Source organism: Papio anubis, unplaced genomic scaffold, assembly GCF_008728515.1.
Source record: "Papio anubis isolate 15944 unplaced genomic scaffold, Panubis1.0 scaffold117, whole genome shotgun sequence".
In the NCBI taxonomy this organism is placed as follows: domain Eukaryota; kingdom Metazoa; phylum Chordata; class Mammalia; order Primates; family Cercopithecidae; genus Papio; species Papio anubis.
The window spans coordinates 186820-206823 of NW_022160848.1; the positions used below are offsets into that span (position 1 = coordinate 186820).

At 38.2% G+C, this 20004-nt stretch overlaps 1 protein-coding gene across 8 annotated transcripts in view; it reads right to left on the reverse strand.

Annotated features, from left to right (window-relative positions):
* Positions 1-20004, reverse strand: part of LOC101025632 (E3 ubiquitin-protein ligase Arkadia) — an 80710-nt gene that overhangs the window by 39760 nt on the left and 20946 nt on the right. For all 8 annotated transcript variants that reach the window (XM_031661256.1, XM_031661254.1, XM_031661251.1 and 5 more), the window contains exons 3-4: positions 5443-5569; positions 1629-1792 (exon numbers count right to left, since the gene is read on the reverse strand). In XM_031661256.1, coding sequence (XP_031517116.1) covers positions 1629-1792; positions 5443-5569 — 291 coding nt within the window. The remainder of the gene's footprint in view (positions 1-1628; positions 1793-5442; positions 5570-20004) is intronic.

Sequence of the window (20004 nt, forward strand, 5' to 3'; positions counted from 1 at the left end):
AGGGAGTCTCTTAATGTGCTATGGAATGAGAGGGTTGACTTTCTATACAATACAGTATGGTAAGCTAATTCCTTAGGCACAAATAATAACTGTGAGTCTATATGGGACACTTTGAATGAGGGTGTGTCCAAATGTATATGCAAATTGCTTGTACATAAAAAAGGGGGAAAAGAACTTCTGTTTATTTGTAAATAGTTTAACTAGTGTTTCTCAACCTTGGCAATACTAACATTTTGGGCTAGACAATATTTTGTTCGTTGGCGAGGAGATATGCACTGTGAACTGTACAATGTTTAGCGACAACCATGGTCTCTATCCATCAGATGTCAGTAGCAACCTCCCCTAACTGTGAAAACCAAAAATGTCTCCAGACACTGCCAAATATCACTTGGGGGAGAAAACTGCCCCTATTTGAGAACCACTGGTCTGATGTACTTAGTTTTGGATTTATTTTTAATAAGAGAGAAGAAGCCTTCCACTGAGAAAAACTAGTGGGGGAAAGGGAGCATCTACTGATCACTGGAATACTTTTAACCCAGCAAAGTGTAAATTCTGGTTCAACTTACTGTAATGTGGAAAAGGCTACTCTATCACCTTCTCCTACTTACCGGCTAGCAGGTGTCACATTGGAACACAAACAGAAAGTTTCCAAAATAGTCACCCTATATTTAATTAACTCTCATCATTAATCCCTATTACATTAACCACTGTCTTACAGATAATTTATGGTGTTTCAAAACAAAAACGAAGAGACTGTTGAATGAAAGGCAAACAGTTGTTTATCTCTTCATAAACAACTGAGTACTGATACTCTGAAAGTTAAGACCACCAAAACTGCAAATAGCCCATAGAAGAGCTGATTGCATATGGCCTCCAACTCTTTCGACCTACCTGATATATTCTTTGCCCAATTTATAGCTAACTCCCAAACCTAACAAACTCATATATGGCTTATCGTTTTCCTTTTGGGAAATTATGATTGACCATTTCCTAAGATATAACTAATAATACCTCAAGATGATTCTTAATATGCGGGCAAATTCGCATATGTATTCATTCATATATTCATAAATCCCACCACTTTTCCTAATGTCTGTATTCCAACTCTGGTTTTGTTTCCTCAGTTACTTGGGTACAGCTGTAAGCCAAAATACAATACAAAAAATGAGCAGCACAAAAAGGTATCAATAATATTGAAGGATAACATAACCTTTAAAAGTAAAATTAGACATTTCAAATAGCCAGTATTAGTCATTTAAAATTCAGTTATACTGCTTTTGTGTTTATATTTAAAAAGTGCTGCTTCTACTTTTTCATGGCAAGTTAAAGACAATCATATTACAAATCAAACTAAACTAGTTTGAGCTAACCTCAAACTACCATTTGTAAAAATATTTTTTCCTGAGAAAATAGCTAGCAAGTATTGAAACAATAACCACAAAGAATTTTATGTAAATTTACAAGCGTAGGATATTATATCAATTAAAAACTTGAGATTTAAAAATCTGACAATTTCCCTGTAGTTTAATAATACATTACCAGTAAGCAGAAGGGGTTTCTAGCATATTAAAAGATTTCCTTTTATCAAACTCCTTTTATAATTTTCTACTGTTACTACTTCAATTTACCATCTTCATCAACGGTAAGGTCCACAACTTCTGCTGCATTCTGCCTCAAGGGCTGTATAACAGTAGAAATCCTACTGCGGTTCCGTGGCTCCTGTGGCCGACTTGCATGAGAACTTGAACCCTGGCTCCAGTGAGATCTGGAGTGTCCAAGGGTTGAACGAGACCTTAAATGACATCAATATTAAGTTAGTAAATATAAATAAAGAATTATTAGTCACCACAAAAACCCATAAGCCTTTCTTACTAAATGTTACATTTTTTATACAAAATTTCTCCAGAGAAATAATCGTAATAGAATTAAAAATCATGACTAGCACAATGTCTGGCACTCAGTAAACTTTGCTGAATGAATCACCGACTAATTGACCTAAGAATATAAGAAATGCTATGTTGTACCAATTATTAGTGTAAAATACAGGATTCTGTTTCAAGAATGCTACTCTCTCTTCCACGGTTACTTTGGGTATTTACCCAGGTTATAATAAACTGTTTACATTTTCAGTTAATAGTTAAAATTATTCACCATAGGTAAAGGAATAAAAATAACATCCTACACATTTAATAATATCCACAAGGTCTTGTATGTTTAGCTCAGGACAGATTTGCAAAACATTGCTTTAGGAGTCCTAAACCAAGCTAAGCTTCTAGTATTGCCATAAAAGAAAACAAAATAATAATAATAATAATAAACAAGCACCAGGGAGATTTCCTGATGTGTAGATGTAAGGATATTCTGATTAGTTTATTAGTTTGGTAGCCACAAGAAATATCATTTGCGTGAGCTACTTTATGCTTTTAAAACATGTGACTGCGAACCCTAAACATCTAACTTCATTTAAGTATGTGTGTGGCATTACACTGGTCTAAATTTACTTACAGGTGTATATACTTTTAAGGACTCAACTACTGAAGATTTGGACTGAGGATATACAGGGATAATATGTAGAATATGCAGTCCTAAGTCTCCAGGAGAAAAAAATAACTCTTTTAGAAAGGTGAGGTCAATAAAACACAAGGGCTTTCTCCTGCTCAAACTAATATAAAACTGCTTATAAGCTTATTGTCAGCATTTATGGAAAATATCTGCAATATAAAAGGTCATCGGGGGTGGGAGCTTAACCATTCAGTAGAGAACTCCAAAGGTCAAAGTGGGTTGAAAATGGCCTCAACATTTACAGCCCAACTTGAACTTCAACGATTATAGAACCTAGAGTTTAAAAAGTTCAAATTCTAAAATAAAATTCTTAAGAAGGAGTATAAAGGTTAATTACGGAGCCACTGTCAAAACAGGATAGCACATATCAGAAACAGTTGTGGTATAGCTTGAGCCATGATAGTAAACAAATGTCATGGGATAAAATGGTTTTATCTGAGGACAGATATCACCATTTAAAATTCTTGAAAAACCAAAAGTCTATGATGAGACTGAGTAGTCTATTATCTCTGGGAAGCTCTTAATAGCTGAAGTAAATTATAGGTCCACTTTGCAGTACTTCTGTGAAAGCCATCATATTCTACTAGATGGAACAACTGCAAAAAAAACTGAATGTATGAGGAAATCTCAAGGAGGTATTAGTGGCCACTATGATTAGTAACAACTGTCAAATCCTGACACAAAACTCTAAAACACAGAAATACTCTCTTACATGAAAGAGCCAGGCCGAGCATAGGTGGCTCACGCCTGTAATCCCAGCACTTTGGGAGGCCGAGGTGGGCAGATCACAAGGTCAGGAGTTCGAGACCAGCCTGGCCAATATGGTGAAACCCCGTCTCTACTAAAAATACAAAAAAAAATTAGCCAGGCGTGGTGGCTCATGCCTGTAATCCCAGCTACTCACGAGGCTGAGGCAGGAGAATTGCTTGAACCTGGGAGATGGAGGCTGCGGTGAGCCAAGATGGCGCCACTGCCCTCCAGCCTGGGTGACAGAGGGAGACTCCATCCCAAAAAAATAAATAAATAAGCAAAATAAACGAAAGGGCCAAAACCCAGCTAAACAATAACAAAGTTAATATCTCAGATAACAATAAGGAAATATAAGAATGGGTCATGTACACTGTGGGTCTTTTTCAAGATCATTGTCTATTACTCAGGTAAATGCATCTGCTTGACATCAACCATGTCCAAAACAAGACCTCTAGTCCTAAAATGAAAAATGTCTGTAATTTCAGTAGTCCTTACAGCTCATAAAAATTGAGTCAATGTTGTACCAAGCACTATGCACAGTCACAGGATAGGTGTGGTACATAACACTGATTATCGGTTTTACTCAGAGTTGGGGAAAATCATATAAAATTAAAACAAACAAGGATATGTTATAGAATGCTCACTTCCATGCCTTTAGAAGTAGCACTTCTATGCTAAAATGGCAAGTGGAAAAGCATGTTCTAAGTGTTTGTAACAGATGTCAGAAATATGAATATATACTTTTAAAATCAGTAACATATTAACATGCAACAAGCTAATGCACTTCTAAATTCGTTCCAACACAAAAATTAATATTCATCTGTTTATTAGTTTGGTGTATCAAATGTAACAAAGCAACTCTTTATTGCTATTATTACGAATACTTATAATCATCTAAAGTATAAGATGAATGCTGTGTTAGGAGCTGATATTTCACAGGGAAAGTCAAAGTGATAGGAGTTGATATTTCACAGGGACAGTAAAGTGATTCTGCAATAAGGCAACCTCTTTTCCAGTTATTTATAAAAACAGATGAGGATGTTTCATTGATGTGTTAGTTCAGAGCACAGATAAAATTACTAAGTGAAGGACAAAGAGTCAAACAATATGTTTTGAATTAGGGTGCCCTAACACAGTAACAGCACAAGTTTCACTAGTATCAGTGAGTAACATATTGAAACAAGTAGATTCTAACCAAAAGGGCTATTTCAACATCAATACCCCTTAATATTTTTTTCATTTTTAATTTTAATATCATCCCAAATATTTACATACTATTCACATCTAAATTTCAAAGGAGATCAATTCTCCACATCATTAAAAAAATACAATTTGGCCGGGCGCGGTGGCTCAAGCCTATAATCCCAGCACTTTGGGAGGCTGAGGCGGGCGGATCACAAGGTCAGGAGATCAAGACCATCCTGGCTAACACAGTCAAACCCGTCTCTACTAAAAAATACAAAAAATTAGCCGGGCGAGGTGGCGGGCGCCTGTAGTCCCAGCTACTCGGGAGGCTGAGTCAGGAGAATGGCATAAGCCCGGGAGGCGGAACTTGCAGTGAACTGAGATCTGGCCAATGCACTCCAGCCTGGGCGACAGAGCGAGACTCCATCTCAAAATAAATAAATAAATAAACAAATAAAATACAATACAATTTTATAAAACACTAAGTAAAATTACTGTTTATTCAGAGCATTAACTCTTAACTCTCATTGGATACTTGGGGTGCTTTTAAAAAGACTAACCTCTAAAATTCTAGTTCAAATCTGGGAAAGAGTCTAGGCAACAATATAGCTTTATTTTATTATCTCTCCAGGTGAGTTTAACGCAGCCTGCTTTGAAAACCACAAATCTAGACGGGCTTGGTGGCATGTGCCTACAGTCCCAGTACTATGGAGAATGAGACAAGAGAATCACTGGAGCCAAGGGGCTCAAGTCCAGCCTGGGTAACATAGCAATATTCTGTCTCTTACAAAAAAAAAAAAAAAAAAAAAAAAATCCACTAATCTGATATATGCATACTCAAACTGGGTCTCAAAAAAATAAAAATAATGCAAATATCTGCAGCACAAATAGGTTTAATATTTATATTTAAAATTTCAAAGATTTAATTAAGAATTAAAATCTCACCGATAGCCTTCTCCAACTGTTACAATCTCCACTTCACTATCAGTTGAGGTAACATTAATTTCTTCATTGGCAGTAACCTGGGGAGTGGAGGAAGCTTCTATCACCACAACATCTTCATCAATACTTCCTGGAAACAAAAAGAAAAAAACATTTAAAGGTATCTTCCTGTCAGCTAATTGTTAGGCAGAAATCTTTATTCTGACTTTGAAGACTATGAAATTCATTGCAAAACTAAAAACCTTATCTGTCAAAAAGTTTTTTTAAAAAAATACACAAGGAGCGAAAAACACACATAGTGAAAATGGTAATCACTGTTTTAATCTATACTCCTTTGCATGTTTACTTTCTCTTCTATGGATTTGGTGTATTCATTACAAATGTTCAGTGGTTTCTACATGAATTTGTAAGATCTTACATAGATATTTATCCTGTAATATCTGTAGTATATTATAGATCTTATATATATCATTATATAAGATATGAACCCTTCAATATCACAGAAAAAGTTATTACAGTAGCTTTGTACGTTTTTTCCAAGGTTGTTTTCATTTAGGTGATATATTATTTTAAAAAAACACACAGTAGCTTTTTAGTTTTATGTTATGAAATTTGTTATTGATTGATTGATTGACTGAGACAGTCTTTCACTCTGTCGCCCAGGCTGGAGTGCAGTGGCATGATCTCGGCTTACTGTAACCTCCTCTGCCCTCTGGGTTCAAGTGATTCTCATGCCTCAGCATCCCAAGCAGCTGGGACTACAGGCATGCATCACCACACCAGGCTAATTTTTTAGTACCGATGGGGTTTCACCATGTTGCCCAGGCTTGTCTTGAACTTCTAACCTCAAGTGATCCATCCCACTCAGGCTCCCAAAGTGCTGGGATTATAGGCGTGACCTACTGCACCCAGCCAAAATTTGTCATTTTTAAATGTGTGTTCTTTTCTAAATCATTCTAAGCTTGGAAACTGCATCTTTATTTACAAGATGGATACATATTAAATTAGACTTGGTCCAAGTCTTTGTTTAATATTCCTTATATTACTGTTATCTAGAACTTTTGTTCTAACAAAAATGTTATGACATTAGGTAAGATTATATAAATAGAATCCTGCTCTGTCTCTCCACAGCTAACTAGCTATCACCAAAACATTTATTGAAAAATATTTTCTTTTACCCCATTAATTTTTGATACCTCCTCGAATTTTCAGTTATGCAAAAGAAATACATTCTGGAAGTTTACTGCACAACATAGGGTCTATGATTAACAATAACGTATTGTATGTTTAAAAATTTGCTAAAAGGGTATATCATGTTAAGTGTTTCAACCAAAAAAGGAAATAAAGGTAAGGGGACAGGAAGAAATTTTTGGAGGCAATGGATATAAATCCATGGCATTGATTGTAATGATGGTTTTACAGGTGTTATACCGCTCTCCAAACACATCAAGTTATATACACTAACTACCTTCAAGCTTTTAGTATACTAATTATACCTCAATAATGCAGTTAAAATATTTTTTGATACTTCTCTTAAATATTATGTATATTTTAGGGTCCATTTTGAAACAATTCAACCCCTTTGACATAGAGTCTAGTATCAGGGTAAGTCTACTTTTTAAAATAGTCTTTTTGAGGTATAACTTACATACTTTGAAATTCAACCATTTAATCTGGCCTTCTGCCAGAAACCACTATCTTCCAATAATTCACCAAGATGACAAACACAAAGGAAAAGAGAAGAGGCACCTGCAATATGTTCTCTAGGGCTTTTAGAAAATATGGAGTTGTTCCTTTGGCCACAGGCATAGGAATCCACAAGAAAAGCAATGCTGTAGACATCAAGAAAATGGCTACTGTTCATACAAAAATTAGCTGGGATTTGGCGCTCGCCTGTAATCCCAGCTACTCGGGAGACTGAAGGAGGAAAATCACTGGAACCCAGGAGGCGGAGGTTGCACCAATCTCGGAGGTTGAGCCGAGATCACACCAATGCACTCCAGCCCGGGCGACAGAGTGAGAATTCATCTCCAGAAAAAAAAGAAAAGAAAATGGCTACTGTTGGCCGGTTGTGGTGGCTTACGCCTGTAATCCCAGCACTTTGGGAGGCTGAGGTGGGCGGATCACGAGATCAGCTGTTTGAGACCAGCCTGACCAACATGGTGAAACCTCGTCTCTACTAAAAGTACAAAAATTAGCCGGGCATGCTGGCATGTGCCTGTAATCCCAGCTACTCAGGAGGCAGGAGAATCACTTGAACCTGGGAGGTGGATGTTTCAGTGAGCCGAGATCGCACCACTGCACTCCAGCCTGGGTGACAGAGCGAGACCCCATCTCGGAAAAAAAAAAAAAAAAGAAAAAGAAAATGGCTACTGTTCAAAAAGGAATGCCCCATAAATCTTACCATGGCAAAACTGGAAGTTACAATGTCACCCACCATGCTGTTGGCATTGCTGTAACAAACAAAATTCTTGCCCAAAGAATTAATGTACATAATGAGCATCTAAAGCACGACAGCTGAGATGGCTTCCCAAAACACATGAAGGAAAAAGATCAGAAAAAGAAGGAAGCTAAAGAGAAAGGTACCTAGGTACAACTGCCACACCAGCATTCTCCACCCAGAAAAGCACACTTTGTGAGAACCAATAGACAGGAGCCTGAACTGCTGGAACCAACAACCAGTAAATAAATGGCATACTAGGTGGCCGAAAAAAAAAAAAAAAAAAATCAAAGACACCTGGACTATAAACAAAAGAAAATAAAACCTGAGAGCATTATGCTAAGTGAAATAAGCCAGTCACAAAAAGACAAAAACTGTGATTCCGGTTATGTGAAGTATCTAAAGTAGTCAAATTTGTAGAAACAGACAGTAGAGTGGTGGTAACCAGGGTCAGAGGGAAGAGAAAGAGAAGTTGTATAATGGCTATAGAGTTCCAGTTTTGTAAGATGAAAAGGTTCTGGAGATGTTTCACAACAAATGTAAATACACTTTTTTTTTTTTGGAGACAGGGTTAGGCTAGAGTTTAGAGGCACAATCACGCTCATTGCCCTCCATCTCCTGGGCTCCAGATATCCTCCTAACTCAGCCTCCTGAGTAGCTGGGACTATAGGTGCACACCACCGCACCCAGCTTTTTTTTTTTTTTTTTTTTTTTAGTCTTTTAAGAGATAGTGTCTTAGTACATTTCTTAGGCTCGTCTCAAACTCCTGGGCTAAAGCAATCCTCCTCCCACCTCGGTCCCCCAACGTGCTGGGATTACAAGTATGAGCCACTGCACCTGGTCCCAATGTGAATATACTTAACACTACTAAACTGTATGCTTTAAAATGGTTAAAATGGTTTGTTTTTTTGTTTGTTTGTTTGTTTTTTAGAGACGGAGTCTTGCTCTGTCGCCCAGGCTGGAGTGCAGTGGATCTCAGCTCACTGCAAGCTCCGCCTCCTGGGTTTACGCCATTCTCCTGCCTCAGCTTCCCGAGTAGCTGGGACTGCAGGCGCCCGCCACCTCGCCCGGCTAGTTTTTTGTATTTTTTAGTAGAGACGGGGTTTCACCGTGTTAGCCAGGATGGTCTTGATCTCCTGACTTCGTGATCCGCCCGTCTCGGCCTCCCAAAGTGCTGGGATTACAGGCTTGAGCCACCCTGCCCGGCCTAAAATGGTTTTTAAAAAAGTAATACTCCATTTCTTCTCTTGCTGTGTTTTTTACAAACCCGTTATTGAATGGCTTCTTCATTACTATCACCTGTCAATACAAATGTAAGCCAACAGTTTACAAATAATGTCTATAATTAAGAATTTTCCCATAATGAGTGTAAAAAAATTCACCCACTTTAAGTGTACATTTTGCTAATTTTAGTAAATTTATGGAGTGTAATCATCACCACAATCCAGTTTAAGAACATTTCCAATAACCCCAAAAGAGCTTGCATGTCCTGTTTCAGTCAATCATCATCCCCTATATCAACTTCAATACCCCTGCAACAACTGATCTGCTCTCTGTCATTACGAATTAGTTCGTATTTTGTCAAGTTTTATGTTAAGTAGAGTCACACATTACATACACGTTTGGCTCCTTTCACTCAGCATATTTATCTTGAAATATATTCATTTGTTGTATCAGTATTTGTTCTTTTTTTATTAGTATCCAATCATATGGATATAACACACTTCGTTTATCCATTCATCCACTGATGGACATTTGGGTTTTTCTCAGTTTTTGCATATTACAAATAAAGCAGCTATGAACATTCATGTATAAGTCTTTGTACAAACATGTGCTTTCATTTCTCTTAGGCAAATACTTAAGAATGTAATTTCTAGGTTCTATGGTAAGTTTGTTTAACTTTTTAAGGAACTGCCAAATTGTTTCCCTAAGTGGCTCTACAATTTTACATTCCCAGTACGGAAATGAAGGTTTTAGGTTCTCCACATCCTCACCAATACCTATTATTGTCTCTTTTTCATTAAACTTGTTCCAGTGGCTATACAGTGGTATCTCATTGTGGTTTTAATAACCATTTCTAAAATAAGAAGGCTGAGTACAAGGGCTTACGCCTATAATCCCAACACTTTGGGAGACCGAGGCAGGCAGATTGCTAGAGCAAAGGAGTTCAATCCAGCCTGAGTAACATGGTGAAACCCTGTCTCTACAAAAAATACAAAAATTTCCTGGGCATGGTAGCCTGTAGTCCCAGATACTCAGGAGACTGAGGTAGGAAGACAGCTTGAGCCTGGGAGACAGAGGCTGCAGTGAGCCGAGATGGCACCACCGCACTCCAGCCTGGGCAACAGAGCCAGACCTTGTCTCAAAACATAATAATAATTTAAAAAACAAAAAACAACGTAAAATAACTAATGGTGCTGAGCATTTTTTCATGTGATTATTAGTTACTTTGGTTTTTGTTTTTGTTTGATAAAGTGTCTTGCTCCAACGCCCACGCTGGAATGCAGTGGCACGATCATAGCTCACTGCAGCCTTGACCTCCTAAGCTCAAGCAATCCTCCCACCTTAGCCACCCCAGCAGCTGGGACTACAGGTACATGCCACCATGCCCAGCTAATTTTTAAATTTTTCATACAAATGAGGTCTCACTATGTTGCTCAGGCTGGTCTTGGATTCCTGAGCTCAAGCAATCTTCCTACCTTGGACTCCCAAAGTGCTAGGATTATAGATGTGAGCCACCATGCCAAGTCTAATTTTATTAGCTACTTTGGTGAAATGTCTATTCTTTTGTCCATGTTTAATCTGAGTTTTTGGTCTCATTGTTGAATTATAAGAATTCCTGGCCAGGCACCATGGCTCATGCCTGTAATCCCAGCATTTCGACAGGCTAAGGCAGTGGATTGCTTGAGCCTAGGCGTTCAAAACCAGCCTGGGCAACATGGCGAAACCTTATCTCCACAAAAGCTACTCCGGAGGCTGAGGTGGGAAGATCACTTGAAACCGGGGCACTGAGTCTGCAGTGAGCCAAGATTGTGCCATTGTACTCCAGCCTGGACGACACAGTGAGACCCTGTGTCTCAAAATAATAATAATAATACTAATAATACTAATAATAAAGAGTTCCTTATATATCCTGAATTCACGTCTTTTCTCAGATATACTATTTGCAAATACTTTTTCACAGTCTGTAACATGCCTTTTCATTTCCTTAATAGCATCTTTTGAAGCACAAAAGTCTCTAATTTTGGTGTTCAAATTGGCAACTTCTTTTATGGATTGTCACTTTGGTTACATATTTAAGAAACCTCTGTCCAACCCAAGGTAACAGATTTTCTCCTATGCCTCCTTCTAGAAGTTTTATCATTTAGTTCTTACATTTAGGTCTATGATCTACTTTGTTAATTTCTGTGTCAGACAATAGGTAAAAGGTCTAAATTTATCTTTTCTGCATATGGATATACAATACTCCAAAGAACAGAACAGGCCAGGTGCAGAGGCTGACGCCTGTAATCACAGCAATCTGGTAGGCTGAGGTGGGCAGATCGCTTGAGCCCAGGAGTGCAAGACCAGTTTGGGTAACATGGCGAAACCCCATTTCTACAAAAAATAAACAATTAGCCAGGTGTGGTGGCATGTGCCTGTAGTGCCAGCTACCCACCAGAAGGCTGACGTCAGAGGATCACCTGAGCCCTGGAGGCTGAGGCTGCAGGAACCCCTGATGGCGCCACTGCACTCCAGCCTGGGCAACAGAATGAAATCCTGTCTCAAAAAAATAAAGGGGGGGAAAAAAGCAGAAAATACCAGCAGACACTGGTAAATAAGGGAGATAATGAAAGATTATCTGATTTGGAGAAACTTTTTTAAAATTACTTAATAATATTGTATTTATACTCTGGAATATTTGCAAAATGTTACTATCAATTAGATAGAAAACATAACATTTATTAGAAGTTACAAGATGTGAAAATGTTTGAAGTGGTTTTTCAGGTCCTAAAGATTACACACACACACTGAAGTAAAATGCATTTTTAACAGCACAAATATATCTTATGGGCAGAAAAAAAAAAAAAACAGTAGCACCCAAGTGGCTATTTAAAATAATATTGTAGATTGAATTTCCAAATTATTTTCCAACTCTTGCTTCATAATCATGAGCACAATGTAGCTTAAGGTAGAGGTACAAAGGGAACCTTGAGATATTAATCCAGCTAACCATTGACTTTGCAGATGTTACTTGTTAATTAACTCAAATTATTAAATATGGAATTAAGTAATGGTGGTAAAAGTATATTTAAAACTAAAAGCATTATGTATCAACAAAAAGTCATGATTTTAAAAAAACTTTTCTTATTTCAACCCATAAACTGGGCATTACCAGTTCTACATGGAGAAAAGTTATATCTACATATCAACTTTATTTATGATTTTTCTCTACTTATCTGTATACAAAATTTCTTTCAAAACCTGTTTTAAAAAAGACGAAAAACTAAGGCCGGGCACAGTGGCTGACGCCTGTAATCCTGGCACTTTGGGAGGCCGAGGTGGGAGGATCACAAGGTCAGGAGATCGAGACCAGCCTGGCCAACATGGTGAAACCCCGTCTCTACTAAAAATACAAAAATTAGCCAGGTGTAGTGGCAGGCGCCTATAGTCCCAGCTATTCTGAGGCTGAGGCAGGAGAATCACTTGAACCTGGGAGGCGGAGGTTGCAGTGAGCCAAGATCGCGCCACTGCACTCCAGCCTGGGTGACAAGACCAAACACTCCGTCTCAAAAAAATAAATAAATAAAAATAAAAACAAAAAAAAAACCTGTAAAAAATAAGCTAACATTATTGAACACATTTCACATGGCTTATGTAACATTTTGAAACCTCAATGATAAATGATACAAAGCTAGCTTTGCTAATCCATGAAAATTCAATTTATATAACTTTTTATGAATACAGAGATCATGTAACTAAAAGTATATAAATAGCTTGCTGAAGCATCCTTATTCTATTGCTTAAACATCATTATTTTTCTAAAAAGGACTTTATGCATAATTTGAACATAATACATAAAAATTATATAACTAAAGCATATTCACAACAGGCAACATTTTGGCATCTACAATCTAGTGTTTTCTAGGATAACAGTTATTTAAACCAAAATTTTAAAAAGGGAAACATTTCTAAAATTATGAAGTTAATGTTATTAAATAGCACAGCTTAAAAGAAAATCAGGAGAATAAGTCATTTCTTATTGGGTCAATTTTACTCTCATTTTATCTTTTACATTTAGAAATACTAAAGGACAAAAAACGAGTATAGCTAAGATAGTGGTAGGACTGTAGGTGATTTTCTTTGAATTGTTTGTTTTTTAAGATTAGGTTGTTTATAGCTTTTAAAACATCATGAGAAAAATAACATATTTCTCTGGCTACCAGACTAGAAAGAATATGAGTAGTATCACAACGATAACAAAAACACGGCCGGGCGCGGTGGCTCAAGCCTGTAATCCCAGCACTTTGGGAGGCCGAGACGGGCGGATCACGAGGTCAGGAGATCGAGACCATCCTGGCTAACACAGTGAAACCCCGTCTCTACTAAAAAAAATACAAAAAAACTAGCCGGACGATGTGGCGGGCGCCTGTAGTCCCAGCTACTCGGGAGGCTGAGGCAGGAGAATGGCGTGAACCCGGGAGGTGGAGCTTGCAGTGAGCTGAGATCCGGCCACTGCACTCCAGCCTGGGCGACAGAGCGAGACTCTGTCTCAAAAAACAAAAAACAAAACAAAAAAAAACCAATGTTTCTCTGTGAGAGTTCTTTATGAACTCCTCAAAGTCCATTTCTATTTCCTGGTAAGAGAGCACAGATTCTCTTGGCATCAGCAATAAGCAATGTTAGCCACTATACTCACTGATCACCTTAGTCCCTCTGTGCCTTAAGACTGGAATGATGCTAACAGTAAGAAGAGTCTCCATGGCCAGGCGTGGTAGCTCATGCCTGTAATCCGAGCACTTTAGGAGGCCGAGGCAGGTGGATCACCTGAGGTCAGGAGTTTTGAGACCAGTCTGGCCAACATGGAAAAACCCCGTCTCTATTAATAATACAAAAATGAGCTGGGCATGGTGACGTGTGCCTCTAATCCCAGCTACTCGTGAGGCTGAGACTTGAACCCGGGAAGTGGAGGCTGCAGTGAGCCAAGATTGCGCCATTGCCCTCCAGCCTGGGCGGCAAAGCAAAACTCTGTCTCAAAAAAAAAAGAAAAAAAAAGATAGTTTCCAATCTGTGAGCACAAACTTTGTGCCATATATAGTATTATGCATGTCTAGCCCCATCAAGAAACTGAAGCTTAGAAAGTTTAAGTGACTTACAAGCAAACAATAAGCAACACTTAAAATTCAAAGCTAATTCCAATTCTAAAGCTCACATTCTTTTCATAAATGACATCATGTTACCATACCTACTAAACATGTGGGCGTGTAATTACTATCAAAAGCATTTTCATGCTACCAGATGCTTTTGCCACTGCTCCTGTCTTTTATAGTCACAATTAAAGTTACTGAAGTTATAGCAACTGACTCCACTTTGGGACTCCTCTGTTGGTATCTTTCCAACAGAAATGAAAACATATAGATACACAAAGATTTGTACCCAAATGTTCACTGCAGCATTTTCACAATAGCAAATACCGGAAACAATTCAAAACGCCCTTGACTTCTACCTACCTAGAGGAGCCTGCTCACTAGCCTTATAGATGTCATGTGTATCTCATCTTCATGACTAATGGCAGTACAGAAACACAAGTAGGACCAGAGCCCAGCCAGGGAATAAATCACTTAAACAATTCCAGCCAGGGGCAGTGGCTCATGCCTGTAATCCCAACACTTTGGGAGGCCAAGGTGGGCAGATCATAAGGTCAGGAGTTCAAGACAAGTCTGGCCAACATAGTGAAACCCCGTCTCTTCTAAAAATACAAAAAAAAATAGCTGGGCATGGTGGTATGCACCTGTAATCCCAGTTACTCAGGAGGCTGAGGCAGAGAATCATGTGAACCCGGGAGGTGGAGGTTGCAGTGAGCTGAGATCACACCACTGAACTCCAGCCTGGGTGACAAAACGAGATTCCATCTCAAAAAACAAAAAACAAACAAAAAAACATGCCATCACTGACAACTAGATAAACAAAATGTGGTATATCTATACAACAGAATGCTATAACTAATAAAATAAAAACTAATTACTGATACCTGCTACAACATGGATTAACCTCCTTAAAAAATTATGCTAACTTAGGCTGGGCCCAGTGGCTCATGTCTGTAATCCAAGCACTCTGGGAGGCCAAGGCAGGTGGATTGCTTGAACCCAGGAGTCGGAGACCAGGCTGGACAACATGGAGAAACCTTGTCTCTACAAAAAAATACAAAAATTAGCCAGACATGGTGACATGCACCTGTAGTCCTAGCTACTCGGGAGGCTGAGATGGGAGGATTGCTTGAGTCTGAGAAGCAGAGTTTGCAGTGAGCTATGATCACCACTGCACTCCAGCTTGGGCAACAGAGCAAGACCTGCCTCAAAAAAAAAAAAAAAAAAATTATGCTAAGTAAAAGAAGCCAGACAGTAAAGACCATATATTATATGATTTCATTTATATGAAATGCCCACAAAAGGCAAATCTATAGATACAGCAAATTAGAGGTTGAGAGGAATGAAAGTAGGAACAGAGACTGACAGCAAGAAAGCAGGAGGGATCTTCTGGGATTGATAAACATATTGTAAAACTGTATTATGGTCATTACTGCACAGCTCTAAATATACTTTTAAAAATTACTGAATTGGGCTGGGTGTGGTGGCTTTCATCTGCAATCCCAGCACTTTGGGAGGCCAAGGCAGGCAGATCACCTGAGGTCAGGAGTTCAAGACCAGTCTGACCAACATGGTGAAACCCCGTCTCTACCAAATAATACAAAAATTAGCTGGGTGTGGTGGCATGTACCTATATAGTCCCAGCTACTTGGAAGGCTGAGGTGGGAAAATCACTTGAACCCTGGAAGTGGAGGTTGTAGTGAGTGGAATATCGCACCACTGCACTACAGCATGGGCAACAAAGTGAGACCCTGTCTCAAAAAAAAAACAAATTACCAAATTGTACACTTTAAATGAATGAATTTTATAGTGGTTAAGTATACCTCAATAATTTTTAAAAAACATAAAACACTCTCTGCAAGATACAAAACTAGACATCAACAAATGAAAAAACATTCCATATTCTGGAATAGGAGGATGTCAACTCTCTGTAATATAATCTACAAATGCAATCCCAATAAAAACACCATCCTAGACCTCCCCACCCCCAATCACCTCCATGTAAACAAACTGATTATAAAGTTCACTTGGAAGAATAAACAAACAACAGTATCTAGGAAAACATTAAAGATTCTATAATTAAAAGAGTGTTCTTCCTGTACATGGACAGACAGAGCAATAAGACAGAGTAAAAACTCCATAAAAAGGCCCAAATGCATATGGAAAATTTAACATGTGACAAAAGTAGCATATTTCAAATCAACAGGAAAAAGATGCTAATGACCGGATTGGGGACAAATGGATAGTCACATGAAAAAAAAATTGGGTCCATTTTTCATATTATACATAAGAATAAACACCAAATGGATCTATGCTCTAAATGTTAAAAATGAATTAAGTACAAGGACTGGGGGAAAATGGGCTAATTTTGCTACAACTTTGGAGTGGAAAAAGTATTCCTAATTACGACTCAAAATCCAGAAGCAGTAAGAATAAAAGTTGATAAATATGACTTGTGGAAAAAAATGTCGGCCAGGCATGGTGGCTCACGCCTATAATCCCAGCACCCTGGGAGGTCGAGCAGGTGGATCACTTGAGTTCAGAAGTTCAAGACCAGCCTGGGCAACATTGCAAAATCCCGTCCCTACAAAAAAATTACAAAAATTAGCCGGGCGTGGGGGTGTGCACTTGTGGTCCCAGCTACTCAGCAGGCTGAGGTGAGAGGATCGCTTAAGCGTGGGAGGCTGAGGTTGCAGTGAGCCGAGAAAGCAACACTATACTCCAACCTGGGTGACAGAGTGAGATCCTGTCTCAAGAAAAGAAAAAAAAGAAAAAAAAATTGGCATAAAAAGTATGTAAGTCAAGACACCATAATTAATTTGTGAAAAATGTGTGTATTATATAGGATTTATATAGCTAATATATAAAAAGCTTCTAAAAATGGACAGAAGAATGAAGACTAACATCCTGATATCAAAACAGGCAAAAAATAAAAACAAAAAAATATGAACAGACTGAACACAGGAAAAGAAATGCAAATGACCTAAGGTTTTTAAAACATATGAAAAGATACACATTACACATTTTAAAAAATAAAAGAAATACAAATTTAAAATGTACTGACATACTATTCCTCAGCTATCAGATGGACCAAAAACCCCCTAAAATCTGACAACATATTCTGTTGGAAAGATTTTTGAGAAAACAGGCATCCTTGCCTGTTACAATCACCATGGAGAAAAATGTGGCCATATCTTACAAAATAACATATGCATGTGTCCTTTATTCAACAACTGCCTTCTATAATTCTATCCCAAAGACACACTGGCAAAAAAAATATGAAATGACATATACAAAAAGCTATTTATTGCAGGAATTTTTTTTTTTTTTTGAGACGGAGTCCCACTCTTGTCACCCAGGCTGGAATGCAGTGGCACAATCTCTAGATCTCGGCTCACTGCAACCTCCACCTTCTGGGTTCAAGCAATTCTCCTGCCTCAGCCTCCTGAGTAGCTGAGATTACAGGCGCAGCCACTACGCCCGGCTAACTTTTGTATTTTTAGTAGAGACGGAGTTTCACCATGTTGGTCAGACTGGTCTTGAACTTCTGACCTCATGATCCACCTGCCTTGGCCTCCCAAAGTTCTGGGATTAAAGGTGGGAGCCACCACACCGGGTCAAAAAAAGCTGTTTATTGCAATGCTATTTATATTTAAAAAAAAAAAAAAAAAAGTCTGCAAACTGTTCATCAATAGGAGACTGGTTGAATACACTGGTACAACCATCCAAGGCAGTATGATGAAGCTTAACAACAAAAGGAATAAAAAGAAATGACACATACAGAGACACATACTTTCATTCCTCTACAGTATCTCTGTATACCCCAACAACAGTATATATTAAGTGAAAAAAGCAAGAGACACTTTTGAGTAAGAGAAGGGGGTCATATTTTGAGTTTATTTTTGAAGAAAAAAAAATGAAAGAATTAACCAAAACTAAAGACCTGAGTATATCTTGTTTTAAAGTTTTGCCTCTGAAGCCAGCTAAATGTTTTACATAATTTAAAAAGCAAAATTAAATTTTTTTAAAAATATCCTTTAAAAAGCCAACCCTGAAATAAATGAACCTAAATGCATGTGAAATTGGTGGCACAACCACACAGAAAACTGGCCAAGGGCAAAAAGGCACTATACAAAACAAAATACTTAAACTGTATTAATTAGAACTACTATATTAGGTTGGTGAAAAAGCAAGGGCAGTTTTGCCATTAAAAGTAATTTTTATGTTGAAACTAGTTCACTTATGTGTATGTATTTATGTTATATACAGGATAAGGCAAATAAGCAATGGTTAATATTATTAAGAATCAGAGTTTTCAGCATAAGAATACAAATATAAAACAACAACTTACATAAAAACCCTAATCCTAAACTTATAGTGGAAATATTCACTTAAAGATTTATTTTTTTCTAAATCTTTACATTCCTAGCTTTGTTAAAACAGTCAAAATGTGCTAGGCATGGTGGTTCACACCACACCTGTAATCCCAGCAAATGAGGAGGCTAAGATAGGAGGATAAGTTGAGGCCAGGAAGTTGAGACCACACTGGGCAATGTAAGAAGATCTCATCTCTAAAAAAAAAATTAAAATAGAATTGAAAAATTAGTGGAGCAAGACAGCATGTGTTGTCGTCCCAAGTACTCAGAAGGCTGAGGAAGGAGGATCACTCGAGCCCAGGAGGTCAAGGCTGCAGAAAGCTATGAGTGCACCACTGCTCTGCAGCCTAGGCGACAGAGTGAGACCTTGTCCCTTTAAAAAAAAAAAAAAAATAGGTTAAATTCAAAAAAGCCAAAAGCATTGGCAACCCAGTAGAACAAAAAACACCTTAATTCCCAGACTTTAGTCTCTATCACCTCCCAATAAAAGAAAATCGGGCCAGGTGCGGTGGCTCACACCTGTAATCCCAGCACTTGAGGAAGCTGAGACAGGCGGATCATGAGGTCAGGAGATCGAGACCGTGCTGGCCAACACGGTAAAACCCCATCTCTACTAAAATACAAAAAGTTAGCCAGGTATGGTGGTGCGCGCCTGTAGTCCCAGCTACCCAGGAGACCGAGGCAGGGGAATCACTTAAACCCAGGAGGCGGAGGTTGCAGTGAGCCAAGATCACATCACTGCACTCCAGTCTGGCGAAAGAACAAGACTCTGTCTCCAAAAAAAAAAAAGTCAGGAGTTCTTAAAGGAACAGCTGTTTCTAGGTCTGCGGCAGGAACTATAGATTAATCTGCACCAATCTGATATACCAGAGAGTAGGGAAGTTATCAAAGACCACTAGGATGACATCAAAAGGACAATGACCCAGTCTGAAGATGTTCCCAATGGCCAAAGATGAAATCATTTTAAAAAATATAAAAAGACTGCAACAAACTGAAATCCATCAAATATACTAAAATTCATGCATTCATGATACTGAAAACCAAAAACACCTCTTTGGATGCTGCTAGAATACCAAGTCATTCTGAGAAGTGGTAAATGAAGGAAGAAAATCAAGCATTCATCTCGCCTTTCCTGTATGAACAGAATTTCAGAATAACCAATTAGCTTATGAACGAAGTGTTCTTCCTTCATAGAAGAATCTCAGATAATAAACTTAAGCAAAGTGATAGAATTAGAATATCAAGGCTGGGAGTGGTGGCTCACGCCTGTAATCACAGAACTTTGGGAGGCCGAGGCACGCATATCACCTGAGGTTAGGAGTTTGAGACCAGCATGACCAACATGGAGAAACCTCATCTCTACTAAAAATACAAAATTAGCCAAGTATGGTAGCATAAGCCT